The sequence below is a fragment of the Hippocampus bargibanti genome, linkage group LG11, assembly GCF_051943395.1.
Source record: "Hippocampus bargibanti isolate YZ-2025 linkage group LG11, ASM5194339v1, whole genome shotgun sequence".
NCBI classification, from domain to species: domain Eukaryota; kingdom Metazoa; phylum Chordata; class Actinopteri; order Syngnathiformes; family Syngnathidae; genus Hippocampus; species Hippocampus bargibanti.
In genome coordinates this window covers 16,229,976-16,246,474 of record NC_142744.1, presented here as the reverse complement: position 1 = coordinate 16,246,474, position 16,499 = coordinate 16,229,976, and the positions used below count along the sequence as shown (strand labels likewise).

General features: G+C 42.2%; 1 protein-coding gene across 6 annotated transcripts; it reads left to right on the top strand.

Moving 5' to 3' along the window:
- The first annotated feature begins 7,901 nt into the window (after window positions 1-7,901).
- On the top strand, window positions 7,902-15,379 carry LOC148891794 (uncharacterized). Of its 6 annotated transcripts, none has more exons than XM_089008878.1 (4): window positions 7,902-9,938; window positions 10,035-10,173; window positions 10,341-10,389; window positions 10,879-15,379. In XM_089008878.1, exons 1-4 carry the CDS (start codon window positions 9,890-9,892, stop codon window positions 11,038-11,040), a joined length of 399 nt encoding a protein of 132 aa, XP_088865004.1. In that variant the 5' UTR covers window positions 7,902-9,889; the 3' UTR covers window positions 11,041-15,379. The 6 variants fall into 6 exon arrangements, 1 of the variants encoding a protein (XP_088865004.1); XR_016116501.1 differs by having other exon boundaries at window positions 7,917-8,170; window positions 9,820-9,938; window positions 10,244-15,379; XR_016116502.1 differs by having other exon boundaries at window positions 7,917-9,938; window positions 10,244-10,389.
- The last annotated feature ends 1,120 nt before the right edge of the window (window positions 15,380-16,499 follow it).

Here is a 16,499-nt window from a genome sequence, read left to right as displayed (position 1 = left end):
CTGCTGCGGCTCCCTGCGGCTTTAGAAAATAAATGAGTATTTAATTTAATGTATATTATTTTAGTTCGTTTGTTTTTAAAATGTAATTCTAAATTTGAAGATTATGGTGATTATAAATACAGTAAAGTCTCGTTATATCGATATTCTCGGGAGTTAGAAAAAATGTCGATATAACCGTACTGTCGATATATCCGTTCTGCGCCGAACTGCATTAACAAAAGCCGCCAAAAGAGGGCATCCAAGCGCCATATAAGAAACGGAGCTGGTCATGAGCTCGCCATTTTGTGCCTCTTTTTTTTGGGGTGAGATGTTCCCCCAATGTTGCCTCAAAATGGCACATATACAGTAAAGTCTCGTTATATCGATATTCAAGGGAGTCCGAAAAAATATCGATATAACCGGGACTATCGATATATCCGTTCTGCGCCGAACTGCATTAACACAAGCCGCCAAAAGAGGGCATCCAAGCGCCATATAAGAAACGGAGCTGGTCATGAGCTCGCCATTTTGTGCCTCTTTTTTTGGGGGTGAGAGATGTTCCCCCAATGTTGCCTCAAAATGGCACATATAATTCTTTAATGATTGTAAACATGTATGCTTTAATCTTCAGAACTACAGTGTATTTGAAACATATTCATAACTGGATGTGTAACAAGAAAGCATATTATCCGAATCTGAAGCCATTGTTTGGATTCACAAGCAATGCAAGACGTCTTGGCGTGAAGTCATTTTTATTTGCATTTGAATAAAAAGTGACATCGGCTGTCCTTTAATACACAGTATGGAATGTTAATAATTTTCAAAATCATCGCGCTTCAGCAGACAAAACAAGAAACATTGTTGCAAAAAACGATTGCATTCATATACAGTACAGTGGGCAAGTACATAACACAACAGGGAAACTGCAACGCTTACATCTTACTGTATTATGTATACAATTTAAAAAAGTCATCAATCTTCTTCTGCTTCCCATTTTTACCTTTTAACACAAACACTTCAATCTCATCTGCTACACACGAGCTAGCGTCTGAAAATGAAAATGGCTCTGCTACACGGGTGCTGGGCACGTAACCAAGTCACCTGACCAAGTCGACCAATGGCGCGACTGATGGCGTGACACGTAACCAAGACACGTGACCAAGTTGACCAATGGCGCGACCGATGGCGTGTCACGTGACAAAGTCACACGGCCAAGTCGACCAATAGCGCGACCGATTGCGGCTCATGTGACCAAGTCGACCAATGGCGCGACCGATGGCGGCTCACGTAACAAGACACGTGACCAAGTTGACCAATGGCGCGACGGATATATCGATATAAACAACAAAAATGGCCGGCGGGGGATGAAAAGGAGCACCGTAATAACCGGATTATCGTAATAACCGGGTATCGTACTAAACGGTACTAATTATACATAAAAAGACTAGAAATGTGCAAGGGAAATGAAAATAGTATCGTAATAAGCGGTACTATCGATATAACCGATATCGATATAACGAGACTTTACTGTAATTATTTAATCGATTGCAAACATGTATGCTTTCCTCTTCAGAACTACAGTGTATTTGAATCATATTTATAACTGGATGTGTAACAAGAAAGCATATTATCCGAATCTGAAGCCATTATTTGGATTCACAAGCAATGCAAGACATCTTAGCGTGAAGTCATTTTTATTGGTGTTTTGCATTTGAATAAAAAGTGATATCGGTTGTCCTTTAATACACAGTATGGAATGTACAGTAATTTTCAAAATCATCACGCTTCAGCAGACAAAACAAGAAACATTGTTGCAAAACACGATTGCATTCATATACAGTACAGTGGGCATGTACATAACACAACAGGGAAACTGCAACGCTTACATCTTACTGTATTATGTATGCAATTTAAAAAAGTCATCAATCTTCTGCTTCCCATTTTTGCCTTTTAACACAAACACTTCAATCTCGTCTGCTACACACGAGCTCGCGTCTGAAAATGAAAATGGCTCTGCTACACGGGAGCTGGGCACGTAACAAACTCACGTGACCAAGTCACGCGACCAAGTCAACCAAGTCGACCAAGTCGACCAATGGCGCGACCAATACAGCGACCGATACAGATTTCGATAATGGTGGTACTGTATAGAAACCCCTAAGCAAATATCGATTCATCTTAAATATCTTTTGTATCGATGTTAACATAGCAAAATGGCCGGCGGGAGATGAAAAAGAGCACCGTAGTAACCGGATTATCGTAAAAACCACGAATCGTACTAAACGTAACTAATTATACATAAAAAGACTAGAAATGTGCACGGGAAATGAAAATAGTGTCGTAATAAGCAGTAATAAGCAGTATTATCAATATAAACGATATCGATATAACGAGACTTTACTGTAATCCAAAATAAAACGTATTCATTTTTTTCTCGCTCATAAAATACGTCACAACCATCGACAGTGGATGTACATCCGGTCACAACCGCCAAATTGCGCACGATTTCTTGAATTTTTTGACCCTCAGGTAGGCCAACTATGGATAAATCTAAGAAAAGAAAAGTGTCTGAAGAAAACAGAACATTTAATGATACGTGAGCAGATTTGTTCGCCTTCACTGCTGACGAGACGGGTTTACCGGTATGCTTAATATGTAATGAGAAGTTAGCAAACAACAAAAAGTCAAATGTCACAAGACATTTCCAGAACAAACACACAGCTTTTGCTCAAAAATATCCGGATGGAGATGAGAGAAAAAGAACCGTTTCGGAACTGATGCGGAAGGCTGATCAGAGCAAAAATCATTTTACGATGAAATCTACAAATTCAGCTACATATGCTAGTTTTGTGGCCGCTCAGGAAATAGTCAGGCACGGGAAGCCGTTCACAGACGGAGAATATATAAAAGAATCATTCATTAAGATGTACAAACATCTATTCACAGACTTTAAAACCAAGAGTGAAATTGTGCAGAAAATCAGAGACATGCCCCTCTCTGCCCCTCATTAAAAACAGACATCGCTCACACCTGACAGACGACAGCTTACAGTCCTGTGTAAAGATGAAGTTAACGCCATACAGCCCTGATGTGCAGAGGCTGTGCGCTGAGGTGCAGGAGCAAAAATCACATTAACCAGGTGATAAATATTGTATTTGTCATTTTGCAAATATTCTTTTTTTTTAAATAGACATTGAGTATTATATTTGAAAGTAATCTTCAACCCAACGTCTTTTTTTCTCAGTTTAAAATGTTTTTGCTGCGTGCAGAAATGTAATTTCGCTTCTCTGTAACAGTTCATTGATTCATAAATGCAACACACTGTAGTTTGTTTATGCATATATAAAGGTAAAAAACGACGATGAAAAGATGCAGTGTTGTCTTCATTTTAAATGTGAAAAGGATTTTGTGGCTCCCAGTGTTTTCTTTTCTGTGGGAAATGGGTCCAAATGGCTCTTTGAGTCGTAAAGGTTGCCGACCCCTGACTTGGGTAGTAAAATGCAATGCAGTTATCCCATCAGCAATGCAGCAATTAATACTTTCTCCATCCTCCTTGTTGTTGCTCATCATCTCCTTGGCCTCTTGGAGCATCACTTGGGCTTCCTCTGTGTCCCCACTGGCACATGCAGCCAGAAACTGCAGCTCTGTCAAACCGCACCCCTTTTCTGAACAGAATGGATGACAAAATAATGGTTTAAAACACAATTATCATTTCAAGATTTTATCATATCTGTTCATAATCCTCTTTCTGTTACATTTTTCTTCATTAACGTCATGGAGCTGAAGCCAATCTCAGCGGAGTTTCAACTAGTGTAGGAATAAAGCCAACACATAACCTGTCATGATCTGGTTGGCGACCAACCGGGGGCGCTGTCGGCCCCGCCTGCACCTGCACAGGTGCTGGTCGTCCCGATCAGATTGGCGACCAGCGGGTAGCGACGTCAGCCCTGCCGGCAGCCTCGCAGGTGCTGGTCGTTATAATCAATAACACTTAAAAGGACACCTGGCACGATCATCCGGTGCCGATTCATTGTTTGTTTTCTGCTTGGTTGCAGCATGCATCGTGTACGTGTTTGTTTAACCTTGGCGGGCTTTTACTTTTGGTCTTCTTTTGCTACTTTGTATTTTTTCCATTCAGATCATTTTGATGTTTTACATTTTGTTACTGCTGACCTTTATTTTAATACAATTTGTCAAACAACCTCCTGCTCCCTCTTGTCTGCTTTTTGGGATCCGAACCCGCCATCACCACCTCGCAAACCGTGACATAACCCCCATACGCATTGACACCATCTGACAATTTTAATTTTTCACTTAGCTACAGTGATAAAATGTGCTTGTACCCCCCTAAAAGAAAAAAGCCACAGTGGTCGCAGAAATAACTGGAGTCTGACAAAATAGTACCAGAGACAATCCATGCATTTTCCAATTCACTGATCCTGACAATTGTTCGCCGGGCGTGCTGTAAGCGATCCCAGATGTCTTTTGCTAGCAGGCGGGAACACCCCAAACCGGTTGTCAGCCAATCGTAGAGCACACAGACATGAACAATTTAGAGTGTTCAATCAGCCTACGATTAGTAGGCCCTAACATGCAGGTCTGTGGAATGTGGGAGCAAACCGGAGTACCTGAAGAAAACCCACACAGGGACGGCGAGAACATGCAAACTCCACACAGGAAGATGGGAGCTGTCACCAAACCCTGCATCGATGCGCTGTGAGGCAGATGTGCGAACCAGTCAACCACCGGGCCATCCTGTACTATATTTGAAATGTTCAAAATCACATTTTTGATTGCTCTCAGACAAATGTTGCTAAACTGTAACATGATCTAATTGGTCTGGGTTTTTAATGACAAATGAAACTAGACGTGTTTACATTCCGTGAAGGGCAAACAATGTGTTTTGACATCCATCCTTTCATCTGGAACTGCTTTATGGAACAAATGGGTACAGAAAGTGCGTAAGAATGAATGTCTCTCTGTGTCTTTGTGTTGTCATGTTATTTGTTTTTTTTTGTTCTTTTGACTTCAAGACGGCGCCGCGAGAGTGGCTGCCTTTCCAGCAGCTCCTGTGTTTTGCTTTTCTACTTTCATAACTTTGCTGCTGTGAAATGTAAATTTCTCCACTGCGAGACTAATAAAGGCAAATCCAATCCAATCTTTGCAATCTTTTTTTTCATTAATTTTCCGATCCGCTGAATCTCTCTAGCAGGGGTCGGGAACCTATGGCTTGCGAGCCATATATGGCTCTTTTGATGATTGCATATGGCTCGCCGATAAAACTAAATACATATTCTCGCTTTTTCGCTGTTCATTTCCTGTTTGGGCTGTCATTGGCTACAAGCTCTATTTTGATTGGATGATACTGGCCGTTAGTTGAAAGAGGTAAACGCCCCTTTAAATGAGCCCGATGAGTAAAAAAAAATGACGAGTACGCTCCAGCTTGAATTCACCGGAGGATTCGCGATTCTAATTTGCAATGAAACAATAACATCGAGGAAACAGTCGAATGTGAGCGATATTTTAACAAGCCCCATGTTAACGTTAGCATCGACATACTTCTGCGAGAAGTATATTGCAGATAGCAAGTGTGGAAGCTAATGAGCCATGTGCAGGCTAGCTAGCAGTAACTTCGCCTCTGGACCCGGCAAGTTGACTTTCATTCCGATCGTTTGGCTGGATTTTTACCAATCATGAGGAACGGAAAACCATTCATGTTAACAATAAGTACTATCACAGTTTTTTTTAAATAATACATTCTGACATTTTGTTGAAAAGTGGCCGTGCGTGCGCGCTTGTGTATGTGTGTGCGCGCACGCATGTGTGGCTCTCACTGAATAACATTTCTAAATATTTTACTTTTATGGCTCTCTTAGTCAAAAAGGTTCCCGACCCCTGCTCTCTAGGGTTGCGATGGGTGCTGGACCCCAGTCGTCATCAGGTAGGAGACAAAGGACATTGAACCGGTTTCCACCCAATCGCAGATGTACAACCATCTGTGCTTGGGATAATTATACATAAAAAGACTAGAAATGTGCACGGGAAATAAAAATAGTGTCGTAATAAGCGGTATTATCAATATAAACGATATCGATATAACGAGACTTAGTTAGTTAAAGAGTTTATTGTTTCTCTTTATTTGTAGAATAGTAGTCGAAAGTAGGTTGTTGTTAAATCTCCAAGGGAAGATGACACGCAGATGTCTCGCAGAGCTTGATGGTGGCGTGGGGTCGAGCAAGTCGTACTGTGAAACTCTGTCCGATGCTGAGCAGGTCTCTGGGAGTTCGTGTATGTCTGAGTCTGAGATGATTCTCATCTGCTGTCCCGCGACGGCTGCACTTTTATCCCGTCCAAGCGTGGGAAATGTGTCAGGCTGAGATTCACATCAAAGCCGCGGTGCGCATCTGTGCCGCCACAAAGTCCACCCAAACGGGTCCTCTTCACATTCTTCATTTTACGATCTTGGAGCGAAACTAGCCACCAGAGCAGCTAGCTTGTTTGTCTTTAACTGTTCCGGGTGTTCCCCAAAGAGGTCTACGCCGTGAAAATGCCGACGCTTTGTCGGTACATGAACCGGCCCAGCGCTGTAGTCGTTCCCGCCGCTTGGACCTCGCGGAGTCGCCTATTCGATTGTCCAAGCCGGACTGCGTTATTGAACATAAACCAGTCAGGAAGTGAAAGACACACCCTCCACGCGTAGACTTTCACTTCCTGGTCTCTGGCAGTGGAGAGACAGAAGTAGCCTCGAGTGATGTGTCGTTCGTGAACGAGACGGTTCTTAGAGACGGATCTCTGAAGGGAACGACTAGAGCCGGTTCCTAACAAGGAACCGAAATGGGAGCCGATTTTTTTGTCCTCTATTCCACGCCCCCAGTCTTCGGTTAATGCCCCACGTGATTGTTCGGTATCCGTGGTACAGGAGGGAGGAGATTGGGGAGGACAAAGGGCTTGGGGTGGTTAGGGTGGACAGGTGGACAAATGTTATCACATTATGCTGTTATAATTATTCAATTGTCATATTTTTTTACTAGTTGGTTTGATAGTATTATTAATATGAAAAGCAAATTAGTGACAGCTGATCATCAGACCAGATTAACCACAGGGAAAGTGAAAGTTAGTGGATGCTCTCTGTGCACATATAAATCAAGTCATATTTCAAAAAAATATATATTGTAGTGTGTTTTTTACATGAGTAATTCGTTTTTCACATTATTTGACATGATTTTTGGTAGTTAATTAATTTAAGCAACAACAAAAAAACCAAACAAATTAAAGAGCCATTTGTAAGCCAAAAGAGCCGGAACTGTTTAGTGAGCCGAACCAAAAGAACCGGCTCTCTAAAAAAGAGCCGGAATTCCCATCACGAGTACCTTCAGCTCGTGCTGGCGCTCTTGCTCGTTTTGTCGTTCTCACGCTGTATTGTTGTGATGTGCCGTTCGCACGTATCGGCTTTTATAGCCCTCTGTTTTAATTGAAAGACCTTAAAGTCGCACGTTATTGGTCAAAATCCGTGGTAGAACACATGAATATAAATAAAGTCAGATACGTTTTAAAATGATATACTGTATTGTATCTTTTTGTTAGAAATCTAGCCGTTGAGGAAGGAATACACACGATTGAACGTAGACACGTGTTTATTCCAACGGCTCACAAGTGGATCTGATCTCAACATAGAAAATGCAGTGAAATATACTTAACCTAAACCCGTCCCCTCCTGTGCACCTGCTGGGTGAGATGCCTGGTCCTACTGCGTGCCAAGTAAATTAATTTAAGCAACAACAACATAAAAAGAAAAACTGAGGAGCGATATGGGAGCCGAAAGTGACAGATCTTTTTGGTGAGCCGAGCCTAAAGAAACAACTCTCTAAAAAGAGCCGTAATGACCATCACTGGTTGTCTGAGATTGCAATCCGGAAACAAAACACGCGCACCAGACACCGGAAAAGGAACACCATCCGGAAGTACAAAGAGCGCGCGAAATGCTTGTACTTAATCTCTCGTTTTCAGTCAACGCCGGGGCAGTCTGGTGTTCGTCGATGTTGTGTACGTCAGCGAGTGACTTTGGTGCATTCTGTTGCACAGTTGCTTGGGCACTTGTTTTGTCTTGTCTCTTGCCGTACCTCGATTGTGCATCGGCTTTTTTTGTCGCAGATTCGTTTGTCGGAGCTTGTTCTCACGCCGCTGATTCCAAGTAAGCCTTTTGTTTTCGACATTGTCGCTATTGCTGCTTGCCTCTGCCGCTTCTCGAACCCCTGCAATTGTGGTGGGAAATTGTCAGTTTGTGTTTGGTTGTTGCATTTTGGGTGTCAGGAAGGGCATCCGACGCAAAAGCTTGGCCAAAACAAACATGCTGATCAAACCTCTAAAGATGGAGGACACTGGTTTGCTGTGGCGAGCCCTTGAAGGGAAAAGCCGAAAGGAAAAGAAGATTCGTTGCATTGTTCGTAATGCACAAAATGTGGACACTGCGCCCAATGTTTGCTTTTGACTCGCAATGTGTTTCTTAATGTTTGTTTATTTCTTTGTGTATTTTTTCATTTAACTAATTGCTTATCCCGAGTCGGATGCTCTTTCCACACTCTTTAGGTCAGGGGTGGCGAACCAGTCAGAGATGGGGAGCCATAATTTTTTATGTGACTGGAAAGAGCCGCACACAATGCGGCTCTTTGTCACACGCACACACACGTGCACACGCACACACATTCCTGTTTGAACGACTTTGTGAGGTCCGGGTAACTCCAGATCAGGAGTGAGGACCACCCTTTTTGATAAGTTTAGAGAAGAACCAGTGTTACATTTGAACACTAGATGTCCCCTTAACTGCATTTCCCACTTCAACTTTTTTTTAAAAACAAAGCAATAAGAAGTGGACTTGTGAGTGGAATCACTAGACAAGTGAGGTCTCTGAATGCGCACATTCAGAGACCTCACGCGTATAGTGAATTTGTTTTAAAATATCGTTTTACTTATTTTATGTTTTGTTTGGTTGATTCAGTTGAGTTTTCAAACCAGTTTTTGGTATCAACCTTTTCTTTTCATTAAAATCTACGATTACACAACAGACATTTTGTATTTTAATTGGAAACGTATTTAAAAAATGGATGGATAGATATATCGATCGATGGGTGGATAGGTGGGTAGGTTGGTGGATGGGTGGGTGAGTGGATGGATAGGCAGGTGGGTGGACAGGTAGATGGATAGGTAGGTAGGTGGTTAAGTAGGTACTTAGGTAGATAGTTAGGTAGTTATGTAGGTAGGTAGTTAGGAAGTGGTTTTGTAGTTAGTTGGGTAGGTAGTTAGTAGTTAGTTGGGTAGTTAGGTACTCAGGTACTCCGTTTGTTAGGTAGTTCGGTAGGTAGGTAGTTGGTTAATTAGTCAGGTATGTAGGTAGGTAGGTAGGCATGGAGGTAGCGAGATAAATAGATAGAGAGATAGATAGAGGTAGGTAGGTATAGAGATGGATAGATGGATGGATACATAGGTGGTTAGATAGATAGGTGGGTGGGTGTATAGGTAGTTAGGTAGGTAGGTGGGTGGGTGGATAGGTAGGTAGGTGGTTAAGTAGGTAGATAGTTAGGTAGGCAGGTAGTTGGCTAGGTAGTTAGGTAGGTAGATAGTTGGGTAGTTAGTTATGTATGTAGTTAGTTGCATAGTTAGTTAGGTACTCAGTTAGGTAGTTCGTTAGGTACACACACACAGGCACAGACAGGCGTGAGTTAAATCGAGCAGCTTCATCCCTTAACAATCTGGGAGCGTCAATGTGTTTGTTTATTTCATTGTGTATTCTTTTTTCATTTAACTAATTGCTTTTTAATTTAACTGATTGCTTATCCCAAGTAGGATGCTTTTTCCACACTAGGCAATTCATCAGCAAAGGTAAATTAAACCGAGCTGCTGGAAAGGTCAGGACATGATTACCCGTCTCTTGAGGCAATGCCCCCGAGAAAGACTGGGAACAGGTACGATTTAGTTTACTGCTCGTTGTTATGTAAAACAACTGTGCCATTTTTTTCACTTAAAACCTCTGAAATGTTGATGTCACTCCATGGTTGTAGGTGAGGCCTCAGAGGTCAAACAGCACACCTTGTTCGTGGGGTTGGACTGGAATGGACTATTACGGCAAAAAGCAGAATGTATCCCTCAGCTTGATTCTGAAGATGATACAAGCTACTTTGACAGTACACCACATTTCAGGTTACAAACCACTTTAGAAATGCAAAAATAAAATTTGTTTGATGTGTGTATCTTGACTGTTTTTTTCCAGGTGCGCAGCAGCACAGAACATTTGGCTACACCATCCAATTTGAGCTTCTCATCTGATCGCAGTCACAGCGAGGACTAAGAGTTTTGTCCCTCGATAGGTCTAGCAGACGGCGTTCTGGAGCCCAGGCTCCCGGGACGCCTGGCCAGGTACTCAACGCCGTCTTAACATGTCAGTTCTACTTTTTGCATTGCAGGTTTATTTGTTTATTTATTTTGATGGTGTATTTTTATTTTATTGATGTTTTTATTTTGTTTTGGGTGAATCAAGTGGTCAATATATTGGTACTTGGTGGTTGCATCTTCCAGCTTTGCTGTTTGTATTGACAGTTTGTTTTTTTATTGATGGTTTTTGTTTTATGTTTAATTGTATTTAATTTTGAATTTATTTGTATTGTATTTTTATTTTATTTATTTGTGTGTATCAACTGGTCAATATATTTGTACTTGTAATTTAAAACATCGTATTGTCGGTGTTCAAATACCTGAGCTGTTTCGGCGTATACTTCCGCCTTCGTCAGAGTGTCACGGATGTTGTTGTGACGCACCTTTTTTCAGCTGGTGTTGCTCTGAGGGCGTGACCTACCTGTCAAATCTGACAGGCAAGTCACGCCCCCCGCTGTCCGCTCGTCCCTCCAGGATACTGCTCCAGGTGGTAGAGAGCATGTAGGCTCCCTCATCCCTGTTGCTGGTCCTTGGTTCTCGCTTCTGGATTTCAAAGACCTCCCTGATCCAGCGCTGATGCTCATAGCAACACCAGCTGAAAAACGGCGCGTCACAACAACATACGTGACACTCTGACGAAGGCAGAAGTATACGCCGAAACATGTCAGGTATTTGAACACCTACAATACACTGTCTGTAAGAAAATAATGTGTTTTAAATTAGATATCAAGTAGACAGGATGAACTTAATACAACTATTTGTACTTGTATTTGCATCATTGCTGTTTTCACGTTCTGCCTGTTTTTGTTGGTTTCATGATTTGTTAGAACTGACGCGTCAAGTTCATTTTTATTTTTTGCATAGAGGGTTTGTTTATTTCTTATAGTTTGATTATTTCTTTGTTTATCTTATTTGGTTCATGATTTGAGCCAATTTCATTCTTCTCCACTTTCTGAACTCTTAACCTATCGCTCAAACCTCTCTTGACCACAACTGTGTGGAAACTCTTGCCTTCATGCTTGGCCAACATGGTCGTGCACAGGCTGGGTGGCTTGTGCATGGCGGTTTCCCCTCCGTGATCCGTCACCTTACCGTGGTGGAGAGGTTTGCGTGTCCCAATGATCCCAGGACCGAGGTTGTCTGGGGCTTGATGCCCCTGGCAAACAGGTCCGAGGTGAGGGACCAGACTAAGAACGGCTCAACACACTTCTTATAAAGATCAATTGATGAGTTTCTCTTGCCCGGATGCGGGTCATCTCCCCCCACCCCCACACCGTGGCCAATAAGAGTGACCTGGTGCAGCAGTCCAGACAAGTCTCAGTCGATGGTAAGTCACAAACAATAACCTGAAAGCAAATTTAATAAGATGCATCAAACGTCTGTCTCCAAGTTTTCTGGTGTGCTCAATTGTTTAGAATTTCTCTCTTTCTTTCTGTCTTTTTTCTCTTCTTTTTTCTCTCTTCTCTTATTTTTTTCTGCTTTTTCTCTTTTTTCTTTCTTTTCTCCATTTTCGCGGTGCGGCAAGAAACAATCGTGAGCACAAAAGGAAAAAACAAAAGTGAGAAGAGTTGATTACGCACTAGTGATGTGTCGTTCGCGAACGAGCCAGTTCTTAGAGCTGGATCGCTGAAGTGAACGACAAGGAGCCGGAACTGGGAGCTGACTTTTTTTCCCTCTCTTCCCCGCCCCCAGTCTTCGGTTAAAACCGCATGTGATTGGTCAAGATCCGTGGTAGAGGAGGGAGGAGAAGGGGAAGGACAAAGGGCTTGGGGTGGTTAGGGAATTACAGACACACGCAGCAGTGAGAAGGGGGAGGGGTTAGAGCAGGGGTCGGGAACCTATGGCTCGCGAGCCATATATGGCTCTTTTGATGATTGCATATGGCTCTCCGATAAATATTACATATTATAATACATATTGTCGTTTTTTTTTGTCGTTCATTTCCCGTTGGGGCTGCAGTTGGCGGAAAGCGCAATTTTGATTGGATGACACTGACCTAGAATGGCCGAAAGCGCCATGTTGATTGGATGATAGTGGCCGTCATGTTGAAATAGGTAAACGCCCCTTTAAATGAGCCCAACTTGTGCACTTCAGCGCGAATGCACCGGAGCATTGGAGGAGAGAAAATGTTCTGATTCTAATTTGCAATGAAACAATACCATCGATGAAACAGTCGAATGTCAGTGACATTTTAACAAGCCCCATGTTAACGTTAGCATCAACATACTTCTGCGAGAAGTAGATTGCAGATAGCAAGTGTGGAAGCTTATGAGCCGTGTGCAGGCTAGCTAGCAGTAACTTCGCCTCTGGACCGGCAAATTGAATTTCATTCCGATCGTTTTCCTGGATTTTTACCAAACACGAGGAAGGGAAAACCATCCATGTTAACGGTGAGTACTATCACAAAGTTATTTTAAATAATACATGCTGATATTTTGTTGAAAAGTAGCCGCGCGTGCGCATGTGTGTGCGTGCGTGCGTGCGTGCGTGCGTGCGTGTGTGCGTGCGTGCGTGTGGCTCTCGCTGAAAAACATTTCTAAATATTTTACTTTTATGGCTCTCTTAGTCAAAAAGGTTCCCGACCCCTGGGTTAGAGGGACAGAAACACACTGTGAGTAGCACATGAAACAGGAAAGGGAAACGACAGAGCTTGATAGCACTACAAAGAAAAAAAAAGTTAAAAGGTGAGAAAACACGGTAAAATTTGGACTCGTTTCAACTTTATTGATAGTCCAATGGCAGGGTGTAGACTGCAAGGTTAAAATATTCCATCAATAAGGCTGCACATATAAACTGCACAGGCACATAACAGTCCACCCATTTGTAAAATTTGGAGAGAAAGATAAGCAAGGGAACCCGCTATTAATGGAGTTTCTACTGTGTCTGCCTGCATCTGTTGCTGTTGCAATATCACAACTTCCATCCAAGATGTACAACCCAGAGCTCCTTGAGATACTTTATGCAAAAAGCTATCAACCCAGCTAAACAAAACACAATTGATGTGGAACTGGGTAAAATGAAAAATTTCAGCCATTTTCAATTGTGGATGACAAGGGATTCAGAACCCTGGGGGCAGTGGTGGGCCGTCAGAGCCAGCAAGGCCTTCTCTGCTGGCCTAACATAATCAGACATCATTATCATAATTATAATAAAAGTCAATTTCATTAAAAAAAGGGTTTTTTTTTTCTAAAAATATATATAATCATTCTATATACTGTTTTCTTGATGTTATTATATCCATTTGGTTATGCTCCTTTCAGTGTTGTAGTTTTAGGTCAGAGTTTTTAATCCAATCAAAATTCAGCTAGCTTGTGTCGCCAGGCTGTATGAAATCTGACCGACGCCTTCAGAATCAACAGTGAGGGCGTCTGTGCGCTGTACATGCAGTTGATATATAGTTGCGATGGCCAATCAGATCACGAGTTGGCACAGTCAGGCCAGCTAGCGGGCCTCGCGTTGAACATGACATGTACGCGTCCTGTGATTGGATACTCACTTTACCTCAGCCCTCAGCGGAGGCAGCGCTATGCAAATCAACCAAGCTGACAACAGATCAGACCCGGAAACTTTAGCAGAAAAACCAAGTACAGTAAAGTCTCGTTATATCGATATCGGTTATAACGATAGTACCGCTTATTACGATATTATTTTAATTTCCCTTGCACATTTCTAGTCTTTTTATGTATAATTTGTACCGTTTAGTACGATACCCGGTTGTTACGATAATCCGGTTATTACGGTGCTCCTTTTCATCCCCCGCCGGCCATTTTTGTTGTTTACATCGATATATCCGTTGCGCCATTGGTCAACTTGGTCACGTGTCTTGTTACGCTCTCCCGAGCAGACGCCATTTTCAGACGGCAGCTCGTGTGTCTTCAACAATGGACTGTTTTGGATGCCATCAGAGCAATTTCCAAAGCGTGGAGCACGGTGTCCGAAAACACCATCAAGAACTGCTTCCGTCACTGCAAATTTGAAAATCCAGGGTGCAGTGAGGAAACATCTGCAGCTAACGAAGAGGATGACGACAACATTCCTCTTGCAGTGTTGGCTGAAAAGCTAAAAGTCGCCGACATTGCATCGTATGTCGCAGTCGACAAAGACATTGCGACATTCCCAAGCTCATCAGATGCGGATATCGCAGCGGAGGTCAAAGCCAAATATGCCACAGGAGATTCCCGTGATGAAGATGATGCTGATGACGATGAAGAAGAAGCGACTGAATGCACACCTTTTGCAACTTCGACAAAAGCGTTGCAAGGGGTTGCGGACACGCGATCTTTCTTTGAATCCGTAGAAAATGCATCCGGTTTTTTAGAAACGTTAAACAAGATGGAAGTGTTCATATTAAAATATAAAAATGGGAAGCAGAAGAAGATTGATGACTTTTTTAAATAGCTTACATACATACTAATTGCAGTGTTATGTACATGTACTGTTACATGAATGCAAGCGTTTTTTGCAACAATGTTTGTTGTTTTGTCTGCTGAAGCGTCATGATTTTGAAAATGACTGTACATTCCATACTGTGCATTAAAGGGCAACCAACATCACTTTTTGTGTTTCTTGAGTCAGTCAAAAAGCTGTTGTAACGTCACAGCTGCGCGCCGGCATTCTATTCAGCCACTCTCGAACGTCACGTAAATTATGTAAACGTTGCAGTTTTGGTTTTTCATCCATGTACAGTATTTAATTGTGTTGCATCCAGATATCTTTATTGTTTGCAACAATCACTGTTTTTCATATGATTGTACATGCTGGCGTTCGTGGCTTCGTGTGAATAGAACTTGACGATTTAGCATTGGTTGGTTGCATTTTTGAAAGGAAATAGTCATTAAAAAGTGTAAAGACGTTTTTATTTTATGCACAACTTTATTTTTCACTTCACTACTGTACAAAAAAACATGTTAGATACGCAATCCATGAACCCAATGATGAAATTACATGCCATAACAAAGATGCCGCATTTACGCACCCCCCCCCCCCCCCCCCCCCCACAGGATCGGATATATCGATAGTCCCGGTTATATCGATATTTTTTCGGATTCCCTTGCGTATCGATATAACGAGACTTTACTGTATATCTACTCGCTTTTTTAACCCACAATACCTGAAGGAGAGGACAACTCGCTGTCGCATGTAGGTAAGCCTATTCTCAAGAACAAATGAAAAAGATTTGTTTACTTTTATTTTCAACAAATAGTTCGTTTTGTGAACGTCTTATTGTTTTTCTTATATTAAACTGACATTTTGTAATTTAGCGTAAAATCTTGTTAAAGATTGCATATTCTTGGTGGACTTCATAAAACTTTGTGGACAAATGATTTTAAATGTCCTTTTATTTTTAAGTGTTTGCAGTATCACGTATAGTGACGAGTTCTAATTGCTGATGCAGATTTATTGATGTGTAATTGCTCCGGAAAATAGCCTGTGTTGTAGACGATTAAGGTGATGCCACGCCCAGTACTGCGTGCGTGTGCTTTTGTAAATTATATCTCCAACCCGTTGTGTCGTAAATTATGGTATTACGAGGGATATTTGTTCAAGTCGGACTAAGTCGGACTTCACTGAAGGCCAAGGTGTGAAATGCACGGACCACCAATGCCTGGGGGACACCCTGAGGCAGTATTGGAAGAGCAGTTGTTGATGTATATGAATTGTTTTCTGTCTGTAAGGTATGAGCAAAGCCAGTTGAGGACATTGTCAGTGATGTATAGGCATTTCAGGCAAGAGAGTAAAATGGAGTGGTTGATGGTGTCTAAGGCAGCTGTAAGGTCGAGAAGGATGTAGAGAGAGTAGGCTGGAGTCAGAGGTGAGAAGGTCATTGCTGATTTTGAAGTGAGCTGTTTCAGTGCTGTGTTGGGTGCGGAATCCAGATTGAAATTGTACAATGAGTTGGTTATTGTCGAGATAGGTTTTAATTTGAGTTGCGACTGCACGTTCTATGATGTTTTATGACTAAGAGGGTAGCAAAGAAGAAGTGGGACACGGAGAGGACGGACGAGAGTAGACACCAGTACAAGGAGATGCAAAGCACAGTTAAAGTAAAGGTGGCAAAGGCCAAACAAGAGGCCTATGATGACTTGTATGCTCGG

Bases quoted from the DNA above. Each gene is read 5' to 3' on its own strand.
- LOC148891794 (XM_089008878.1), top strand. From the start codon at position 9,890: ATGATTACCCGTCTCTTGAGGCAATGCCCCCGAGAAAGACTGGGAACA. The intron at 9,939-10,034 runs GTACGATTTAGT...CCATGGTTGTAG, and splicing joins CCGAGAAAGACTGGGAACAG to GTGAGGCCTCAGAGGTCAAA. The intron at 10,390-10,878 runs GTACTCAACGCC...TCGTCCCTCCAG, and splicing joins CTCCCGGGACGCCTGGCCAG to GATACTGCTCCAGGTGGTAG.